This window comes from Nelumbo nucifera, chromosome 1, assembly GCF_055504915.1.
Source record: "Nelumbo nucifera cultivar China Antique chromosome 1, China Antique-T2T, whole genome shotgun sequence".
Classification (NCBI taxonomy): domain Eukaryota; kingdom Viridiplantae; phylum Streptophyta; class Magnoliopsida; order Proteales; family Nelumbonaceae; genus Nelumbo; species Nelumbo nucifera.
In genome coordinates this window covers 20,293,297-20,316,778 of record NC_142649.1, presented here as the reverse complement: position 1 = coordinate 20,316,778, position 23,482 = coordinate 20,293,297, and the positions used below count along the sequence as shown (strand labels likewise).

The 23,482-nt window shown below is 35.4% G+C and overlaps 1 protein-coding gene across 1 annotated transcript; it reads left to right on the top strand.

The window, feature by feature from the left end:
• The first annotated feature begins 3,420 nt into the window (after positions 1–3,420).
• LOC104605852 (putative methyltransferase PMT11) lies at positions 3,421–22,166 on the top strand. The gene is made up of 9 exons (XM_010270788.3): positions 3,421–4,330; positions 6,282–6,431; positions 6,538–6,808; positions 7,079–7,189; positions 14,335–14,494; positions 18,176–18,433; positions 18,605–18,727; positions 21,256–21,333; positions 21,558–22,166. Exons 1-9 carry the CDS (start codon positions 3,659–3,661, stop codon positions 21,760–21,762), a joined length of 2,028 nt encoding a protein of 675 aa, XP_010269090.1. The 5' UTR covers positions 3,421–3,658; the 3' UTR covers positions 21,763–22,166.
• Positions 22,167–23,482: the final 1,316 nt, after the last annotated feature.

Sequence of the window (23,482 nt, the reverse complement as noted above, 5' to 3'; positions counted from 1 at the left end):
CCTAATTTCTTGGTAAATATATACTAATGTATTGTATTTATTATATGATAGTTTATCGGTAAAATATAGTAATGGAATTTAGTGGCTATTTCTGGACATTTCTACTAATTTATGATAAATTTTGGCAAATTATTTTAATGTGTTTAGGATTATATTATTTGATCATTTCAAGTAGTTATCATCCTAAAATCTACTAATTTGTGATGATTTCTTTTGATTTACTTTTAGTAATTTTTTATAAATATTGGTAATTTATGTCTAATGATGGTAATTTCTTTTAATTTATATTTGATGATTTTTATAATTATTTGACAATTGTTATTCTTACATTATTTGAGAACTTTAGGTATAACAGTTATCAAATTAAAAAAAAAAAAATCAAATAGCAATATTTTTAATTTACAACATGTAACAATATTCAAACCACAAAATCTATAAATTTAAACCAAAATAATTCAAGGTCCAAAGTATCGACATGTATCAATCAATACGTATCATGCCGGTGGCTTCCCGATACACCCCTATAGGGGTAGGGATTGTATCGGGTCAGCCACTGATTTAGAGGGTAGCTAGGCCTTAAACTGGACTCTCTGAACTGATTTTGGAAAAAAAAAAGTAAAACACAAAAAAAGCACTGAAACAGGGTTTATCGGCCCGTGCCAATATTTAGAACCTTGAAGCAATTCATTAAGCTAAATGCAAATAACATTTTTAACTAACATTATGTAACAATCTTCAAAGCACAAAACCCAAAATTTTAAACCAAAGAAATTCAATAAGCAAAAAGACAAACATTATTTTTGTTAACATTATTTATTAAATATTTAATTATTAACAACATTTATCAACAATAGTAAATAACTATAATATTTTATTAAATAATCAATAATGATATTTTTTATAATATTATTTAGTTATTTTTAATATAACAATAATTATTAAATTTATGAATAGGATTTATTAGCAATATTCATTAAATTAATAATTACCAAAATTAAATTAAATTAACAATATTTATATATATCAATAATAGTCAGTAATTATAATATTTTACCAAATAATCAATAACAATACTTTTAATAACATTTTCAATTATTTTTAAGATAACATTAATTACTAAATTTATTAACAACATTTATAATTTAAATTAAAATTAAAGTAAATATATATTTATTAAAAATATTTATAATAACAGTAATCATTAATTATAATCACTAATTATATATTTATTAAATTACTATAATAATTAGTAATTATTAAAACCGGGTTACTAAATTTAATAACAATATTTATAATTTTAATTTAAAGTAAAATTAAAGTAAATATTTATTTATTAACAATATTTATAATAACAATAGTTATTAAAATTGGGTTAAAATAATAATAATTAATAATAATTGCCATTTGGTGAAAGGAGATACCCCCCTTTCTTATGAATTTATATATATATATATATAGATAGATAGATAGATAGATAGATATACACACACACACATAAGATGTTTTATATCATAAATCTAATTTTTAAATAATTGCATTGTAATTTTTAAATTTAATTTTAATTTTAATCTTTTGGACTGACTGACCAAACCAATAAATCAACCCAAACCGGTACAACTTGAGTGGGTTGGTTTTCATAAAAGGTTAGTCGGTTTTAGTTGGCCAACTCTCCAACCTGACCATGTCAAATTGCTTGGCCAAATAGCTTACGACCGAACCGAACCAACTCATGAAGACTCATAATTTCAGCTAAATTAATAGTCTCATCTTTGATAAATAACAATAGTTTATAGCGAAAATACACAATTATTGAAAATATATTGTTAATGAAAAAAAATACAATAAGTACTAAAAAATATTAACTTAGTAAATAAATAGTATAATCTCAAGTATAGTTTAATCTCTAATAAATATTAATTAATAAGTTATAACAAAAATACAATAAGTACAACAAATTAAATTTAAAAAATTCAATAATAGTAGTTTAATCTCCAATAATTATTGAAAGTTTTTTGTTAAATAACAAAACAAAATAAATTTATACATAATCATTGAAAATACATTTATCACATAAAAAAATAATTACTGAAATACAATAAATAATAATTTTAGTATATATAATTATATAATAAATACAGATTAAGAGTTTAAAAATATTATTAATAAATATTATTTTTTTTGAATTATTACTTGATATAAGTGAAATTAGTTATGTACAATATTATGTAAAAATATTAAATTATTATTAATTTCAATATTATGTTATAATTATTTTTCTACTTTGAAGATTTTTTTTGTAATTTATTACATAATTTCGTTATTTTAACTATTTAAAATCTAGTTATGATAAATATTTAAATAATCTATAAAATATTTTACATTTTTTGTTATTTGAATTTTATTAATTTATTTAAAGCTATTACATATTATTAAATATTTGTAAAACATTTAAATTGATAATCCAAAAGAAAACATAATTTAAATTGTTAGTACATAATTTCGTGATATATTTTGTAAAAATATAAAATTATTTTTTGTGTTTTTAATCAATATTTTAAAGTTATTATATAGTTTTATTAGAATATTTAAATAATTCTTAAATTTTTTAATCCAAAATTTCTTTAAATAGATATAGATAGAAAGTAGGGGAGAGGATAAATAGGAATTAGAGATAATTTGGGAGAGAAACTTTCTGCCAAAGTAGAAATAATTTTGGAGATAAATAGGAATTAGAGATAATTTAGAAGATAAATAGGAATTAAATAAAATTTTGGAGAAAGTGGGGGATAGTGGGGGAGGTATTTTGGGAGAAATTTTAAGAAAATAGATTATTTAGGTTATTTGGAAAGTGCATGTCATTGGTTGTTTAAAAAATGACAAAAAAAAAAGAGAAAAAAAGAGAAAATTTCTTGACTGCTTCCTTTTAATATATCTATCTATCTATCTATATCTCTCTCTCTATATATATATCTCTCTCTATATATATATGGCGTTTTCACCAAAGTCAAGGGGTTGTGAACTGAAACCAAATTAAAACCCAATTAGATAACTGGTTGACTGATTTGGTTCTTTGCTTTCTTGATTTTTATATTTACAATATATATTATAAATAAATATATATTTATAATATATTAAATAAATATTGAGTTAACCGTTAGATTTTCTTTTAGGTTGACTGGAATCTGATTTGGTTTGATTTTTTGGTTTTTTTGGTTTTTTTTTTTTTAGTTTTTGTTGAGCACCCCTAGTTGGGGGTATGGCTACCCCGGTTGTTCAGCTGCATGAAGCATAAAAAAAAATAAATAAATAATTAAAATTGCACTACCATGAAACAAAATTGAACCAGTATTTGCATTCCTTTCATTTGCAAGTTGCAACTCCCATACATTTATACTGGTACAAATGAGCCCAGTTCTGTTCGATTCGTTTCTTCGTTTTCGAAATATTCTTGCTCGTCAGTCGTCACCTTTGAGACTTGCGAGGCTTTCCATATTAACGAGGAGAAAACGAAACGAAACGAAACCCAGTTCTGCAATTGTTTTCTTCTCACACTACCAAGAGATTTCAAGAATATGCAGAACCGATAGATTCAAATCCTCTTAACATATACACATTCTCTTCTTCTTCTTCTTCGATTGGATCATAGTTTCATGAAGCCATGAAAGGCATCAACAACCCAGAAATCCTTAAGACTTCATTCTTCATAAAACTCTCAGCTTTTGCTCTCATCTCCTTCGCTTTGTTCTATTTCGGAAGACACTACTCCGATGGCTACGACCAACTCTTCTTCTACAACTCCCGCCAAGAAGACCCAGTTGATGTTCAGTCCCCATCTGTTGCCATCTCCCCAAACGCCCACAAAGCTTCCAACCTCGACTCTCTCACACCCAATCAAACACTAACCACAACGAATTCTCCTCCTCCTCCTCCTCCGCCGCCGCCGACATTGCCGCCACCGCCACCGCAAGCGAGGGTGCAAAGAACGGGGATTCTGGACGAGAACGGGAGGATGTCCGAGGAGTTTGAGGTGGGGGAGTTTGATCCGGAGTTGATTGAGAGTTGGGGGAGTCTGAGTCGAAATGAGGGAAAAGCAGACGGTGGGGAAGGTAAGGTTAGGCTTAAGGTGAAGAGATTTGAGCTGTGCTCAGAGAGTATGAGAGAGTATATACCTTGCTTGGATAACGTGGAGGAGATTCAGAAGCTGAAGTCGACGGAGAGAGGGGAGAAGTATGAGCGGCATTGTCCTGGGAAGGGAAAAGGCTTGAATTGCTTGGTCCCAGCGCCTAAGGATTACAAGGCTCCATTACCATGGCCAAAAAGCAGAGACAAGGTAAAGAAAAACACCTATTTTTCATTGAATTTCTTTGAGATTGTTTTACTGTTTGTTCAGTATTGTAGTTGATAATGTGATATACGGAGCCTACAGGGCTGTAACTTCTAGTCTTCAATTTTGTATTAACACTACTCTATAGTTCATACTAAATCTACATGAAAGTTCAGTTGAAGCCAAAGAGGGAGTTCTCTTAGCTTATTCTATGGATCTAGGTATTTGCAGGTTCAATGCTTGTATGTACTCCAAAGCTGTGCACTTGCACCTGACTTGTCCTGATGTTGGTGAAATAGATTTTTATGAACTTTTTTTTTTTTTGGAAAATAAATATATTAAGGAAATCTGAAATAAAGATATGAACGTTCTATGTCAAAGGCTGTGTGGCAGATTGCTTCAATGCTAGTTTTATACTTGAATACAAAATAGACTTGCCAGAAAAGAAAAGAGGATATTGGGAACAAAATCCATTTGGCCAAATGCAAAGGGCTGTTAGACAGAGTTGAACCTTCTAATATCAAGGAAAAATAAGTTACAAATATTCATTGAGACAGCCAAAAAGACACTTCCAGACTTTTTAAATGGAAACGCTATCTTCATCCATCCAAGTACCAGCTGGTTGTTGACAATGAGTTTATAGAAAGATCCGCATACAGTTTGTCTCAAGTTTTTATTTTTTCAGAGTTGCTTAATTTAGCATGAAACAGTTGTATTAGATGATGCAAATATATAAAAAACAATGTATAAAATGTCAGTTAATATTTATATAGATTGCTGATTGTTATAACTCTAAATCTAAAATTAACCAGAAATGTAATCTGCATTTGGATTATTAGAAGTATTGAAATAAACCTTTCTTTCATATCTGACTTAAGTTCCAGTTTTTCATCATATTTCTGTGTCAAAAACCATTTAAAAAGCACAACTAAACACGAGAAACCTGTGATATTGTTCTGCAAATATTATTAGCTCCTCCTTAGGAACTCCTTGGTATACTTGGAAGAAATTATATAATTTCTGCAAATATTGTTCTGCAAGTCAGGCAGGGTTGCCTTTCTACATGCTTTTATATAATTTTGTTTTCATATTTATCTAGGAACCATGAACCCTAATTGACTAACTTTCCATCTTCTCTTTTTGTTTCTTCAACCATCATTATATCTCCTAAACGCTTTTCATACTATACTTCCCATGCTTTCTTTAGGCTCCTTTCTTATATTTGATTGGTTCTAAAGCTAACTCCTATCTAGCAAATGATTGTTTCAAGTTCTCTTCACTATATCTTCACTTTGACTATTGACCATTTAGTACAAAGAAAGGCACTTTTACCCAGCTAAAAAAGGCCATTACTCAATGTTGGTCCCAGCTGTCTGGGGTCTTGGGTGGGTTAGACTGGATATTGTCCTAACCTTTGGCTTTTTTATTTTTTTTATTTTTTTTTTGTTTTTGCACAAAGTGGCTATTTTCAGACTCGAAACTGCATTTTCACACTTTCCATCCTGAGAATTTACCATTGCTCCAAGTAATGACCCTTCTTTGGACAAAATTGGGTCATTCCTGACTACCTAGTTTTCCTAGTGGAATCCTGGCTGGATAGAACCTTCAGTAAAAGGGGAAGAATCTTATGGAATTTGTATCCTTTTGCTATTTGTTGATGCATATGGAAGGAGAGAAAACACATGAGGTCCAGGTGTTAATTTGGCGCATTCTAAGAACTATTGTATCTTGGGTTCCATCTTCAAGGGTATTGAAGGGTTTCAATTTTCAAACTTCTGTAATGGGTGGGTGGTGATCAATCTTTGAACCTTGAGGATCTGTTTTCTTTCTTTTTTTTTTTTTTGGGTTCTTTGTTTTGTTTGCCTTTAGGGTTGTTCTTGTATGCTGGTTTCAGTCTCCACTTGGCAATAAAATTTCTTTACTTATAAAAAACCAAAGATATAATTATTGATTACAGGTTTGGTCCAACAATGTACCATATACACATTTGGTTGAAGACAAAGGGGGTCAGAATTGGATATCAAGAGAGAAAGATAAATATAAATTTCTAGGAGGTGCAACCCAGTTTATCCATGGGGCAGACCAATACTTGGATCAGATTTTGAAGGTCTGTTGTGTACAAAATTCAGAGTTGTTTGAAGAGAGATAAATATTCAGTTCTCTCTGTCTTCCTCCATGTGACATTTATTCTCATTTCTGACCTGAATATGCAGATGGTTCCTAATATAGCATTTGGTCATCATACCCAAATTGCCTTGGATGTGGATTGTGGAGTAGCTAGTTTTGGTGCCTTTCTTCTTGCACATAATGTAAATACTCTATCCATAGCACCAAAAGATGTTCATGAGAACCAGATTCAGTTTGCTCTAGAGCGTGGTGTGCCTGCTATGGTAGCAACCTTTGCAACCCAGCGTTTATTATATCCAAGCCAGGCTTTTGACTTGATACACTGTTCAATGTGTAGAATTAATTGGACCCAAGATGGTATGGGTTTATTTATTTCACATTTCAAGTTTTAAATAAGTATAATTATTTTAACATGGTCAAAGTAGTTATTCCGGTAAATTTATAGCATCAATTTGGACACAGATTTAAGTATGATAGTTACATATATACATGTATAGGCACATCTGTATATGCATATACGTACATGGTACATGTATATGTGTCTCTATGTGTTTATGTATGTCCAATACTTTATTGTCAAAACTTTTCCTTTCAGTATTGATCATGCTTTTTTTTCCTGTTGTGAAGATGGTATTTTGCTCCTTGAGGTCAACAGGATGCTAAGAGCTGGAGGATACTTTGTTTGGGCAGCAGAACCTGTTTATAAACATGATGAGAACCTACAAGAACAATGGAAAGGTAGCTATCCAAATAGATGCTGTCAAAAGTAAGCTTTAAGAACTTATTAATCAATAAAAGTTTCGGTTACCAATCAAAAAGAATGTGATTTTAGAGTTACAGATTAAGGAATTTGTATTGTTCATTGTTTTGTTTAATGTAATTGCAGAATCCCTGATCATCACTTGGTGTTTTAGTCCATCCCTCCTTAGTACTCATTAATGTTACCTAGAATGGTAATTGAAAATAAATAGGAAGGGGATTACAACTGGCAGAATATTAAATGACATTCAGTTTCTAACTCCATGATGATGACCGATGATTCTCAAACCTGCGATTATGCTGCAAGTAATCTCAATTCAATCAAGTCTTGTACCAACTATCTGGGGTCAGCTACATGAATCCTTTTCCACCATTCCATTTTATTGATTATCATATTCATTGTTAGGTTATGGTCCCTTAAATCATTTCTCACTATCTCAACCAATGCTCTTTTTGGTCTGTCCCTAACTCTTCTAGACCCTTCAACTGGTAACCTATCATTTCTTTTTACTGGTGTGGGAGATGGTCTTCTTTGCACATGACCAAACCATCTTAGTTATACCTCATGTAGTTGTCAAGGCACCGCCTAAGCAACAAGGTGCCCTTGGAGGCTTGCCCCGCCTAATCGCCAAGTAGTTTTCTATAGTGTGTTATAAAAAACTTTTGTATTCTTAATTCTTTGAGGTTATAATTATAAAATAGACATTTTTAAACTAAAATATTCATTTTGTGTGTTTATATACTAATTTCTTTTTATTATTTTCTTATTTGTTAGGGTTTAATCAACACAAACATTGCTAAGTGCTGTGTTGAACCCTCAAAAACTTCAAAACCTGAACCAATAAGCAAGGAAGAACATAAAATGTTGTCCAATCAACATATTTTCTTATTTTTCTTTACTAATTTTGTGTGTTTATATACTAATTTCTTCTTCTTCCACCTTTTCTTTTCTTCTTTTTCTTCTCATGAATATGTTGGAATATGTTGATTTTCTATACATGAAGTTTATACTTCTCTTATGAAAATTATAGATATTTATTAAGGAAATATGATTATAGAACCTAGGAAACTACCATAGGATACATGCTTCTACTTACAAAAATCCATCGCCTAGGCAACTAAACGACAAGGTGCCCCTGTCACCTAGCCTTGCCTTGGCGCCTTGAAAACTTTGTTTATCACTATTATAATCCAATCTGCCTTTGAATTCTGTTAGAATAGTGACTGTAGAAATAAGAGAAAGAGGATAAGAGGAAGAAGAAGAAGAAGAAGAGAAGAGAATAAAGGAGAGAAGTCTGGTTCGAACAAGAGAGAAATTCAGTCTCTCTTTAGTCGGCCAGATCTATTTATATGTTTCTATTAATCATAAAAGGACACCTTTGCCGCTACTTAAGTGAGGGACACAAGTACTAACAAAACTTTACACATCAACAACTTAAACATAAACATAAAGACTAAACTACCCCTACATAGTCGACATTAACACTCCCCCTCAAGCTAGTGAGTATATATCATATAGTCCCAGCTTGTTACATATGCAGTCCACTCTTCCCCAACTCAACCCTTTGGTAAACAAATATGCCCATTGGTTTCCTGTGTTAACATATGTAGTATCTATCACTCCACTTAGCACCTTCTCTCTCACAAAGTGATAGTCAACCTCTATATGCTTGGTTCTCTCATGAAACATCGGATTAGAAGAGATATGGACTGCAGCTTGATTGTCACAGTAGAGCTTCATTGGAGTATCAATAGTGTATCCCATCTCCTGTAGAAGGCTCCTCAGCCACACTAATTCACAAGTAGTATGAGCCATAGCTCTATATTCTGCCTTTACACTACTTCTTGCTACAACTGTCTGTTTCTTACTTTTCCATGTCACCAGATTACCCCTAAGAAAAGTACAATTGCCTGTAGTGGATCTCCTATCAGATATAGAACCAACCCAATTAGCATTAGTATATCCCTTTATTTCAAGTTTTCCTCCACTTCTATATATATATCAAGCCACAACCAGGAGCCCCCTTTAAATACCTCACAATCCTTAGAACTGCATCCCAATGTGGAACCTGCATGAACTGACTTACCACACAAACTGCAAATGAAATATCTGGCTGAGTAATGGTTAGGTAGTTTAGTTTACCTACTAGCTGCCGGTACCTGCCAGGGTCTTCAAACTCTTCACCCATATCACTACTCAGCTTAGCATTTGCTTCCATAGGTGTTTCAACTGGTTTGACACCTAACAATCCTGTTTCTTCCAACAAATCAAGAACATATTTCCTTTAACACAAATTAATACCATGCTTAGACCTTGCTACTTCTATCCCCAAGAAATACTTTAGTTTACCAAGGTCCTTTATCTGAAAGCGTTCCTGTAGAAAGATCTTCAACCTATCAATTCCCACTTTATCATTTCCGGTAATAACAATATCATCTACATATAGCACCAATAGGATCTTTCCAGCCTGAGAGTCATGACTAAAGACTGAGTGGTCAACTTGGCACTGTTTCATACCAAACTTCTTTACCACCTCATTGAACCTACCAAACCATGCGCGAGGAGATTGTTTAAGTCCATAAATGGCCTTCTTTAGTCGGCACACCTTACCATCCTCCCCCTGAGCAACAAACCCCGATGGTTGCTCCATATAGACCTCTTTAAGTAAATCGCCATGTAAGAAAGCATTCTTGATATCAAGTTGAAAGAGAGGCCAATCATACATAGCAGCTAGGGATATCACAACACGAACTGAACCAATCTTAGCAATCGGGGAGAAGGTATCCGTGTAGTCAATACCATATGTTTGGGAGTACCCTTTGGCAACCAATTTAGCTTTCAACTGCTCTACACTACCATCAAGTAAGTACTTAGCAGTGTATACAACCGACAACCTACTTACCAAGAGGAAGTGTGGTGAGGTCCCATGTATAATTATGAGTAAGAGTTGAGAGTTCTTCCATTGCATGGCGCCACCCTGAAGAGGCAAGAGCTTTCTGGACATCCGTAGGGACAACAACAGAGGATAACAAGGAGATAAACTGGTGATGGGAAGCAGAAAGGTGAGTGAGAGAAACATAATTAGAAATAGGATGAAGGGTGCAACTGCGTTTACCTTTTCGCAAGGCAATGGGAAGATCAAGTTCAGAAATTGGGGTTGGGGCTGGTGTGGGAACAATTGCCGGATCTGTTGACGATGATGGAGCTGGTGGAGGAGCCAGTACATGTTGGCGATGTGTATGCACTTGACGAATAGGTGGTCATTCAACAGGTGGTGGCACCGGAGGCAAAGATTTAGTCACAGCTAAAACAAGTGGAATGGGATCCGCAATTGGAAGTGGAAGGGAGGAGGTGGTGAGGAAGAAGAAACAACACCTAGCCCCGAGAAAAACGTAATGGACTTAAAGAAAGTAACATCAGTACACACAAAGGAACGTTGAGAACTAGGATTATAACACTTATACCCTTTCTGGGTCTGGGAATAGCCAAGGAAAATGCACTTAATGGATCATGCATCTAACTTGTCCCTTCCCGGTCTCAGATTGTAAACAAAACAAACACACCCAAAAACCCGAGGAGAAAGGGGAAACGGAGACAAGGTAGGAAACAAAGTGGTGAAGGGAGAATGACCATCAAGGATAAACGTGGGCATTCGGTTAATCAGGAAGCAAGAAGTAAGCACAACATCACTCCAAAAAGGTTTGGGTACATTCATATGGTGCATGAGCGATCAAGCAGTTTCCAAAAGATGACAATTCTTTCTCTCAGCCACCCCATTTTGTTGTGGGGTGTAGGTACATGAAGTCTGATGGATAATGTCATGTTGTTCCAAATATTCTTGAAATGGTGTAGAAAAATATTCACGGCCATTATTGGAATGAAGAATTGTAATGTGGACACCAAATTGGTTGCAAATTTCAGCATAAAATTTTTGGAAAATGGTAAACAATTCACTTCTTTCTTTCATTAAATAAAGCCATGTCATCCTTGAATATCTCATCAACAAAAATAATAAAGTATCTATACCCATTGTATGGCATTACTTTATTAGGACCCCAAACATCTGAATGAACTAAAGAAAAAGGACTCGACATACGTTTATCAACCCTAGGAGTAAAAGAAACACGATGATGTTTCCCTAACTGACATGGCTCACAATCCAAAACAGAAAGATGGCTTAACAAAGGAACAAGAGACTTCAAAACTTTCAGCGACGGATGACCAAATCAATAGTTCCACTAGAGAGGAGAAAGGGATGTCTGGAGAGTTGTTGATGTACTTCCACCACCATCAAGGTAATACAATCCACCAGCTTCATGCCCTCCACCAATCTTCATCCTCGTCTTGAGATCCTGAAAAACACACGAAGAAGGGTAAAAAGTGATAGAGCAATTAAGAGACTTGGTCAACTTACTAACAAACATAAGGTTAAAAGGAAATTTGGGGACATACAAAACTAAGGATAAAGGTAAAGGGTCTATGTTAACATTACCAACACTACAAATGGAGGATGTGGAACCATTAGCAAGGGTAATAGATTGTGACGTTGGGCAGTGAGAGAGGGAAGAAAACACACCTGGAGTTCTAGTCATGTGATCAGAGGCTCCAGTCAATAATCTAGGGATTGGGTGTGGATGCCAGACAAACCATACCTGAGTGTGCAAGAGTGGCTGTATTTTTTTGAGATGTGGCCTGAACAAACCTCTCATATTCATCACAGGGAACACTCATCATCTCCTTCCCGAGAACATCTGTGGATGCAGGGGGCATCTGATCAGCTGAATGGCTCTCCTGTCTAAAGTTGCTATTACTAGTCATAGCATGATTGGCCCAAGTTGAAGGTGGGCCATGCAAATCATAACAATAATTGATGGTATGTCCATCCATACCACAGTGTGTACATCTTCTCGGACCTGAACTACGTCCTCTGCCACGAACTCCCCCTGAATCTCAACCTCCACTACGACTACCACTACGGTTATACATAGGTCCACCACCACCACTACGGCCATATACCGGTTCACTGCTACCACTACAACCAAATTGAGCTCCCCGAGCTCCACCTCTAACACCATGGCCCCTTGATACTGCAAAGGCTGATCTATCGGAAACACTAGAATTCTCGGTAGATCCAATAGAAATCCTCCTAAGTTGAGCAAACACCTCTTCTAAGGAAGGGAGAGCTGATCCTCCTAGTATCTGTGCCCGCATTGGTTCATATTCAGACTTCATCCCCACCAAAAATCAGGTCACATCTAGTTGTTCTCTCTACTGTTGCTGAATTTTAACATCAAAGGTGAGGGGGTGATACACATTCAGCTCATTATGAGTGTTTCTCATGCTAGCATAGTATTCCTCAAGACTCTGATTACCCTGTTGCAAATTAAAGTATTCCTGATACAACTGATATACTCTAGTTGTGTTGTTTTGGCCCGAATACAGTTTCTTAGCATGGTCCCACACTTCCTTGGCAGTATCAAGAAACATGAAATTCATACTAATCTTGGGTTCTATACTGTTCCATAACCATGTAATAATCTAAGCATCTTCTTGTTCCCAGTCACCATACTCATGACAATCAGTAGAGGGTTTTTCTTCCCTTATGTGTTTCACTTTCTTCTTTGCTTTAAGAAAGACTTCTACAGATTTTGCCCAAGGTACATAATTTTCTCCATTCAACTTGATAGAGGTCATTTGAACATTCAGGTAGTCAGTAGGAACCATCACACTAGTTTTATTGTCACTATTGTCTCTCATTGCTGAATTCTGCACACTGCACACTAAACCACACTGTTCTCAGCACCTGTTATTGCTGAATTCTGCACTCTCTACACCACAACCCTACCACACGACTACCTGAAAACTCACCACACTACTCGAAGATCACTCCCCCTTCAAACCACACTGAAATTTGCATAAACCCTAACACACTACAACCTGAATTTCCACCATACGATCTGGAACATATTCATCATTTGATTCACAATAAAAACTGCATAAAAAACCACTTACCTAATTACCAGAAAATCAGACTATACCCAACACCCACTGCATCACTCGAATCAGCCCTCTTCTCTTCATCGATTAGGGGAGGGCTTCCTACAAATCACTCGAATCAGCCCCTTCCCTTATCTCCAACTGATGGTGAAGAAAAAAGAAGAAAACCCTAGACTGGATGCGTGAAGATCAGAATCCTGGGCAGATTTGATTTGCTCAACCTGGCTCTGATACCATATTATAATCCAATCTGCCTTTGAATTCTGTTAGAATAGTGACTGTAGAAATAAGAGAAAGAGGAGAAGAGGAAGAAGAAGAAAAGAAGAGAATAAAGGAGAGAAGTCTGGTTCGAACAAGAGAGAAAATCAGTCTCTCTCTAGTTGGCCAGATCTATTTATATATTTCTATTAATCATGAAGGGACACCTTACACAAGTACTAACAGAACTTTACACATCAGCAACTTAAACATAAACATAAAGACTAAAATATCCCTACACAGTCGACTTTAACAATCACCTATTGGAGCTACTCCTAGGTTCCTTCAAACAAGTTCATTTCTAATTCTATCCTTTCTAGATTTTCCCACTAATTCATCTCAACATTCACATCTCTGCTACACTCATTTGTTGGACATGTTTCTTGATTGTGCAACATTCAATTCCATACAAATTCATTAAAAAAAATTCAACTCCATACAACCTTGCTGGCCTTTTAACTATCTAAAAATTTTCTTTTTAGCCCAAGTGGTATTCTCCTATCACATAGGACCATGGATGCACTCCTTTTTACCCATCTTGCTCTCATTCTGTCGGCAACATCCTCAATCTCTCCCTTGTTGTGGACTATCAAACCAAGGTAACAAAATAGAACACAATGAGATATCTTGTGGTCTCCAATCCCGAGTGTATCGTGATTCCACTGTTATTATTAAATTTACATTGCACATATTCTGTTTAGTACTACTTATTTAAAATCCTCTTGTTTCTAAGGCATTTGTTCATAAATCCAATTTTGCTTTTAATCCCTCTCTAGTTTCATCAATTAATACTATGTCATCAGAAAATGACAAACGCCATGGGACCTCCTCTTGCAAGTAATGCATATGTTGGTTTATTTATGCACAGATATGGAAGAACTTACTTTACGCCTTTGTTGGGAACTTGTGAAAAAGGAGGGATATATTGCCATATGGAGGAAGCCTTTAAACAACAGCTGCTACATCAATCGCGGCGCTGGAGCCCAACCTCCACTATGTGATCTCAGTGACAACCCTGACAATGTTTGGTATCTCCATTGACATAAACTTGTTAGTTATGTGAATGCATAACAAAGGAATATTTGTAGCACTGGAATGAAAATAATAATTTCTATAATTTTTTATGTTTAAAGATTTTCTATATTGGCAATTATGAATACATAAGAGAAAACCATTGGATACTTTATTGTAAAATTAGGCTTTGGGAATTATTTTTCTTATTTGTTTGTTTCTTCTAGATATTTTCTAATATCTGTATATTTAATAATATTCTGAATAAAGCAATTTCAAGACTATTACATTGGTTTGCTTTCAAAAGCTTGGCTCCATGCAGTGAGTTTTTTCTTTCTCCTCCTAGTAACTTCTGTCAGTGGACCATTTCACTAATCAGATCCTGTTTACCAGGATATCAATAACCCTGCATAATCAAGAGGCCTGAGGAAATAGAAGGCCTTTTCTGAGATGTGCCACCTTCACTGGGATTACACTGTTTGGTCCCATCTATTAAAAAAAAGTTAGGATAAGGAAAATGCCAACCAAGATTATGTGGTAGATAATTTTGCTTGCCTCGGTCCAATATTTTCAAGAGTTAATTTACTCCATAATCTTTGCCAGCTCTAGCTTTTCTCGTTTCCCTGTATGTTTGAATTGTAATCACTCCTTCACAGTTCACACTTGGGTGTATTTGTGTTTTGTTTAAATTTTTATCATTGTCTATTTTCTTATCTGGGATAGATTGAGTCCTTTTTTTTTGATGAAAAGGTAAAGTAATATATTGGACAAAAAGCAATAGCCAAATCTGCACAACAAGGAGCTGTGCAGTGCTCAACCAGAAGCTGTACGTCAAACTACAAGAGTACTCTGTAAGCGTAGATACAAAAAGAGCTCCCGGATTACAAAAGGAGCTATAAGATCTATTCCTGAAAAGATTATGAGCCCCTACCCATGAATACATCCTATCCCAAAAACCTTTACATAAATTATCTTCTGAAACAAACACATTTTCAAACATTCTTTTGTTTCTTTCTCTCCATATTGTCCAGACCACTAAAGCTGGACCTGCTCTCCAAATTACCTTGCCTTCTTTCGAAAGCCCCTTCAGATGCCAGCTCTGAAGAACTGCTAGCACATTTTCTAGTAAACAGAACTGAGCTTCAAACAGCCCCAAAAACCTTATCCAGAGGAGCTGAGCAACTCTGCAATGGATTGTCCAGATCGAATCCTTTTTGCAATGGGGCTGAACCCTTGATTTAATCTTGGGCATCATTAGCACAGAATAATGTAATAGAAAATCTATTAAGTCCTGTGTGTCATTGACTTGTGGACCACCTGTTTATACACCGCCCTTATGGCATGAAAATCTACCCTTTTCTTGTTCACTTTGAATGTGAGCTGAGTTTCCATAGATCCCTTAGGCTGTGTTTGGTTTGTGGGATGAAATGAGAAAAAAGAATATTCTTGAATTTCCCTTCCCACGTTTGGTCTATGGGATGTCACGAGATGGGATGGGAAAAGGTAGGATTATTTGTAGTTCTAAATTATTGGGAAGTAAAATCACACTATTTTGGTGTGAAAAAAGTGGGAAAGGAGGGGGGAACTTGTTTAACATAAAAAAAAAAACAACTTGTAGTCTTTTTAAGACCAACCTAGAAGGGGACCACTTTTCTGTCCACATGATGGGTTAGCAGTTCAACCAGTTGGGTCAAATGGATCAATCTGTGATGTCATAATTAAGTAATATGGACCAAATAACCATCACTTGTATAACTCTCCATACTGCCCTGCCTTTGTTGCTATATATATATATAACAACAAAGGCAGGGCAGTATGGAGAGTTGTACCAGTGATGGTTATTTGGTGCATATGGATTGGAAAGGAACTCTCAAATCTTTAACAGAAAAGCAACTCAGGAAGATGAGAACTTCTACACTAGCCTATGCTTGGATTTCTGTTAGAAATGAATTTAGTAATGTTACTTTTTCATTCTCTGTTCGAGAGAGACTGTTTAGTGAGCTAAAGGGTGGTACTCTTCATGCTTTTTGTTTCTTTCAGCAGAAGATTATTTGTATATGTTTAGTAATGTTACTTTTTCATTCTCTGTTCGAGAGAGACTGTTTAGTGAGCTAAAGGGTGGTACTCTTCATGCTTTTTGTTTCTTTCAGCAGAAGATTATTTGTATATGTTTGTTCAGTGTCTCACTAGGGGCCATTACTTGGTGTAATGGTAAAATCTCAGGCTGGCAAGCATGAGAACACAGGTTCAAGTCTGAGGGCAGCTACTTTCTGTGAAAAAAATGCCAAAGGTTAGGACCATACTGAGTCTACCCCTGCCAAGACCCCAGATGGCTGGGACGAACATTGAGTAATGGCCTTAATGTCCTGTACAATGTTTGACTGTATAGCTTTGGGGTCTATTTTGCCCCTTTAATGAAATTACTTTACCTTACAAAAAATAAAATTCGTATTCTGTATCCAAAGTTCCTAATCATCTCAAGCTGCCAGAGTAGCTTGTACCACTTCTTGATGAAGTTAGAAAATCATTGTAAATCTGAAATGTATTTGGAAAGAAGAATGCTGCATATTAACAGAACTTGCATTTCATATACAACTAGTACAAGAGTAAGTACAGCAGCGGATGTACAGTAAGGAGCTCTATGATGGGACTCAAAAAGGCCCAGAAAGTATACATGTGCTAGTTCTGTGTACTGCCTATACAGAGTTGTAAAAAGTAAATAATGATAAGGGGATTTCCTTGAAACCTTTGCAAATAGTCAGCCATGATCTGGTGGTTCCAATTGCCTTATTCAAGATTTATTCTTGGGGAGTGCTCTTGTTGTAAAAAAAAAATGTCAGCATTCCTTTAATTCCAGATGGTCCATATTACCACAAAAGGAAGTTTGTCCCTTTATGTCTTTCCCCTCTTACTAAGGCCCTTGATCTGCTAGCTGTGGAAGAAGTCTCCAGTAAATGATGGGAAGCACCCATATACTTTGAAGGTGTTAAAAATCAAGCCTTTATGCTTGAACAATAAGAGAAAAAAAAATAGGTGACTCCTCCACCCTAGCACATAAATGGAAAGAAGTATCAATTATGAGCTTTTCTAGGTGCTCTAAGGTTGAAATAACAAACTAATAGAAGATTCACCATCTGCATCCCAAGCTCAGACACTGAAAACCATATCTTGTGGTTTAGGGGAGTCAGCCTGTCTCTTCTGAAGCATAGGATCCAAATATCAATTTCCCAGTCATTGAAATTGGTTTATTCAGAACAATTTGATTAGATTAAAGATTTTGGCACTGTCACAGGGCCTCAGGTTGACGCTTTCATTGAGTTTTGAGAGGTTGGAGGGTGATTAAGATTGTTATTGAGAGGTTTATTCTATCAAATCAGATAGGCTAGGCTTTGGCTTCCACAAACCACAATGAACATTCTTTTCAGATGGATTCCAAGGTCAGCCAACTATTTTGCTGATAGTCTTGCAAATGGCAAGGTGAGTTGAGTTGATTGTGTGAGATTGATTCTCTCCTCAATGGAAGTCTTTAACCTGTAACTTCAGTTCAGTAAAAGATGGATGAGGTCCCTCCATGGGGTTTTTTAGCCTGTACTTCAGTATAATCTATCATGAGCATGAAATAGTGCTAGTCTTCAAACTTCCCTTCCCCAAAAAATGTTGGTTTAACAAAGCTTTCACTGTTGTCATGCTTCTTGCAGGTATGTTGGTCTTAAAGCATGTATAACCCGACTACCTGAGAACGGGTATGGAGCTAATATTACTGCATGGCCTGCTCGCCTGCATAATCCCCCAGATAGGCTCCAGAGCATAGAAATTGATGCTTATATATCCAGAAAGGAGCTCTTTAAGGCTGAATCAAGATATTGGTATGAAGTAATAGAAAGCTATATCCGTGCTTTCCATTGGAAGAAGTTAAAGCTACGGAATGTGATGGACATGCGGGCTGGGTTTGGAGGGTATGAACTAGTGTATTTGTATTCTTTCAACATTTCCCCAGTTTATGATCCCATGTGGGTTGGAGATGGTTCAAATTCTTTTCAAGTTTTGGATACTTCTTTAAAGAAAGATGCGAAATCAATTATGATTATTCTTCTTTAGTGATTGGTTGAATATTGTGTTCATTTCAGGTTTGCAGCAGCATTACATGATCTAGAGATTGATTGTTGGGTGATGAATGTTGTCCCTGTTAGTGGGCCCAATACCTTGCCTGTTATATATGACCGTGGACTCATAGGAGTAATGCATGACTGGTATGCATATTCCACTTACAAGCTTTAAAATATGTTTCTGTGAGCCTAGTGCTGAATATATGTGACCAAATGAGAGGCATGAAGAATCATTGTTGTACACTTTTATTGTTTAGGTGAATATACTCAGATCAATTTTCTCAACTACAATCAATTTCTTTAGAATTGTAACATGCATTTGTTTGCAAAGTAAATATGAACTGATGTTGCTAAAGCTGGATTTCCCCCAACTTGGCTACATTCTTGGAATTTTAGATGGATGAGTTTATAATGTCCTGCCCTTTTTGGATTGAATGCATGTTGCTACTTAATTAGTTTCTAGATTGTTATGATTGTTGCATATAATCCTGTGATTTTTTTCCTCTTGAGGAATTGTATCTGTAAGAGAAATAAATTAAGAAGAAAAGAAAGATAAAGGAGAGAAGAGAAGAAAAAACGAAACAGTGGTTAATATAGAAGCAAATAAAATGTATATGGGGGTTTTATGCCTTTAAGATCCTCTTCATAGTATTGAACTAACTATTGAAGTGACAAGATACACCAATTACAATAGTAATAATAAGAATTTACTTTAATCAAGAGTATATTTAGCAAGTAATTTCCAACTTGGCACAGATAAGATCTGAAATTATGTTAGTCTTTTGTAGTGAAAAATTATGCAAGACTCTTCTTGAAGTAGAAATCAACTTTCATGTATTTATATATCAATGCATATCAGGACATCAGTGTTTGGTAATATGAATTGTAGTCTGAGTGTCACTGTAGAGGTACTGGAGAAAGACCTATTTAGCCAACTCTTTATGCTATTACACCCATAAAGACTGGAAGCTACACAAACATTTACTCTATTTTGTCTCAGCATTGGACTGTGTAAACAGTATTTTACTGACACATAACTATAGGAGGTTTATCTAAAGAATTGAGAGGGTGACTATAGCAGAAATGCAAGTTATAAGATTATCTATCTATATTATTCACTTCAAGGGTTTCTCCAGAAAAAAGGGCATACCATCTGGTGGTACCAATGAAGAAATGGAACCTATTTTCTGATTTAAAAAAAAAAGAAATGGAACCTATCAAGTGAATGGAATTATTAAATTTATGGAGCACAAGCACCACTGAAACCAGTTTCTACATTAGTTGCATGTTGCCTGGGAGAAACCGATGTTCTTAATCCCCACGTCAGTTGCCACTATTTTGATTATCATCACAATTGTGGAATATGGATAGCCTCTCTTGATAACCTCTATGGGTAACCTGCGCATCAGTAACAAAGGTTGTTCTTTCAATCAATTTCTTATATCTTGATGTCCTAGTATTGCTTGTATGTTTGCAATTCTCTTGTATCCAGTAGAATTGGGAAAAGGGGAAAAAAAACTGTACATTCTGATGACAGGTTCTACTGCGCATCAGTTGCCACTATTCTCTTGTCCAATCATATTCTAGATTGAGCATGTAGAAGAATGTCTAGGCAGCATTTACTTTGCTGTGGATAGAGGACAACAAAACTTTCCTTGATATCTCTTTTGCTGCCTGTAAGCATATGAATTCAAAAGTTTCCAAGTGACATGTAGCTGCATAGAGTAATAAGAAATGCCATAGTGATGAAATTCTTTTCTTGCCCCTTCTATACATAGCACTCAGCAGGAGCACCATTTTTCACCCAGCTCCTGATGGTATATCTTAACTTCTTTTTCCCTTCTAAAAATTGTAACATAAGTTGGAGTATCACAGCTCCACAGGTCCTTTTTCTCATGCAACCAAAGTGCGGTGATTGCAAAAGTACTGAACAACATAACCTTGTTCTTAATTTCTTGTGATGAAAACGATCATAGGAAGAGAACATAAAGAGCTTCTAAACAATCTTCGAACTGCCAAGGATGAATATTAAGAAACTAAAATATGGATGGGGGAGCTATGAGGAATTGCTAGCTAGGTCTATGGAAACTATTTAGGATACAGGTGCTATGGAGACATTTGGTTCCACGGGAACTGTCTAGGATGCGGGATAAGAAACTCTCTAGGATTTAGGAGCTACCAGGAGTTCCACCTCCCATTGTAGAAAAGTCAACTGAAGCTCCATGAAACCGCCTGTATAAAGTTCCATTTCTTCAAGATCATATTAAGAAGCTAAGAGCATTCTGGTTTTGCAAGCTCTATCCAGGATTCATCATTTTTTCAAAAAGAAGAAAAGAAAAGAAAGAAAAACCTTTCAGTTTCTCTATAAAACCTTGTTTCAGAGAAAAGACTTCAGTTTTCCTATTTCCCCAACACTGTTGTTAAACAAATTTATGCTATGACAAGATTGCTCTCATTTATAAATATAAGAATGTGCAAATAAACAATTTCTTGATTTTGGTGCCCATTCAAGACATGATTTTATTTTAGATGGTCTAGGCTTTATTTTCCAAAATCAATTCCTAAGGGCTTTTATCTTTTAATATTCACTTCACTTTATTTTATTGGTTTGCATTAGTACTTTAATGGGATTTTGTTATTATGACACTGCTAACTGAAACTTCCTTTCTTAGGTGTGAACCTTTTGATACATATCCAAGAACTTACGACCTGTTACATGCATGGGGTCTTTTCTCCACCGAACAGAAAAGGTATTGATTGCTGTATCCTATATTGAATGTTGTTTGTGTACACAAAAAAAAAGAAAAAAAAAAGAATGTTTGCACACTACACTCTTAATAAGGTACTCATAGCACTTTCTTCTGGCATGTCTTACCATTCTCCTATTTATTTTTTGTCAGATGCTTCACCCTCATTTCTTTTCTAAAGGTAATGCTCATTTCTAATATTTTCTATTTCTTAAAATCTGTCACAGATGCAACATCTCAACTATCATGCTCGAAATGGATCGAATGCTAAGACCAGGTGGGCGTGTTTACATTCGTGACTTAAGATCTGTTGTTGATGAACTTAAAGAGATTGCGACAGCCATGGGTTGGCATGTGGTAATATATGACACAGCCGAGGGACCTCATGCTAGCTGGAGGATCTTGATGTGTGAGAAACAGTTGAATGCTTGAATTGGTGAAAATGGAGCAAAACAAGCTAGACTTTTGCTTCTCATTTGTTCTCTTTGCAGAATGCATTACTTAACCTTGTAGAGAGTCTAAGGATGATGGATCTGCAACAACTGATGGATAGTAAAAGATGGATAGTTCAAATCTCTTTGCAGTTGAGTTGTTCCCAACTAAGTATCGTTTAAATTTTGCTGTTGTAATTTATGTTCTGTATATTAATGGGGACTGGCTTTCAGAATAATTTAGTTACTCCTGGTCACCTTGGGAGTAACAAAAAAAAATATGTAGCTTTGAAACCAAAGTATAACTTGGTCACCTACAAGTTGGTAGACTCTAGCATGAAACTTCCAGTTATGGACATTTATATTAAGTGTCAAGGAATGAGATAAACAATGCACTTGCTGTTATTGGCTGTTTCATATTTGTAGGTACTAGTTACTACTATTCCATGCTTTTGGATGGTCAAGAGAATCATGAGTTCATGCTTTTGGTGTCTCTGTGAACATCTTTATGAACTAATATGGAGTATACAATTATACATCAATAAATGAAAGTTTTGGCTCTCAACATCTTTATGAATTAATAGTGGAAAACATGCCAAATGTAACATCAACAAATCATCTAGGACAGAAACTTGTCTGCAGCTCAACGTGCGGCACATTAGAGATTTTGCAACAGCATCCTTCCTCCAGTTTCCTACCCTTCTTTCAGAAGTTCTTAGCTATCATGGCAGCTAGAATTCCTCAGCAAAGAAATGCTCCTCTGTTTATACTAGGGGTGTTTATGGGTCGGGTTGGGTTGGTTTATTGGGGTTTTCCCAACCGACCCGACCTGGTCGGGTTACCTGAGGTGGAAATCGAAACCGACCCATTGATAGGCCAAACCGACCTGGTCGGTTTGAGTCGGGTTGGATCGGTTTGGGTCGGTTTCGATTTTGCTTCTATACAAAAGGACACCTAATTGAATTCTAATTGTAATTGCCTAATGGGTTGCCTATTTGGTGTAAAAGGTTTTAGAAAGTTAGAAACTATGATAGATTGCTTATTCTAATTGTAATTGCCTAATGGGCCTTCTAGTTCTAGTAGAAGACTAGTTATAGTTAAGTAAGAAACTACTCAAACTAGGAACTACCGAACTAGTAGAAGATTAGTTCGGTTCGGGTCGGGTTGGTTTCGGTTTTCACACAAGAAAACCGAAATCGACCCAATATATCGGTTTATATATTTTCCTAACCTGAAACCGACCGGTATTGATGAAAACCCAGCCAACTCGGGTTGGGTCAATCCGAGTTGGTTGGGTTGGGCATTCTTATGAACAGCCCTAATTTATATCCGAGTAGATGAAAAAAGTGCCTTTTCACCTTTGTCAACCTTTGTCAGGGATCTCTACTTTGTAGATCAGAGTAATTAGCAATTGTTGTCACATAAGATATCCATTTTTAATGATCAAGTGTTGCTACTTGTTACCCGCCTCCTACCTCATGGATTTAAAGCTCTAGTATGTTTGCTATTAAGCAAAGGCCATTCTTGCTGGCAAGTATTTCCTAGGTAAATTTTTTTTACCTATATTCTTTTATTTTTCAGGTAAATAGGACAATGACCATTTTAGCCATAAAAATCCATTATTAAAAAATAAAAGGACCAATTTTGTCTTATCCAAGTGTTGGCAATTTTCCTTTTAAGTTGGAAAGTTACTTATCCACCTAGGAGATGGGTAGGGGTAG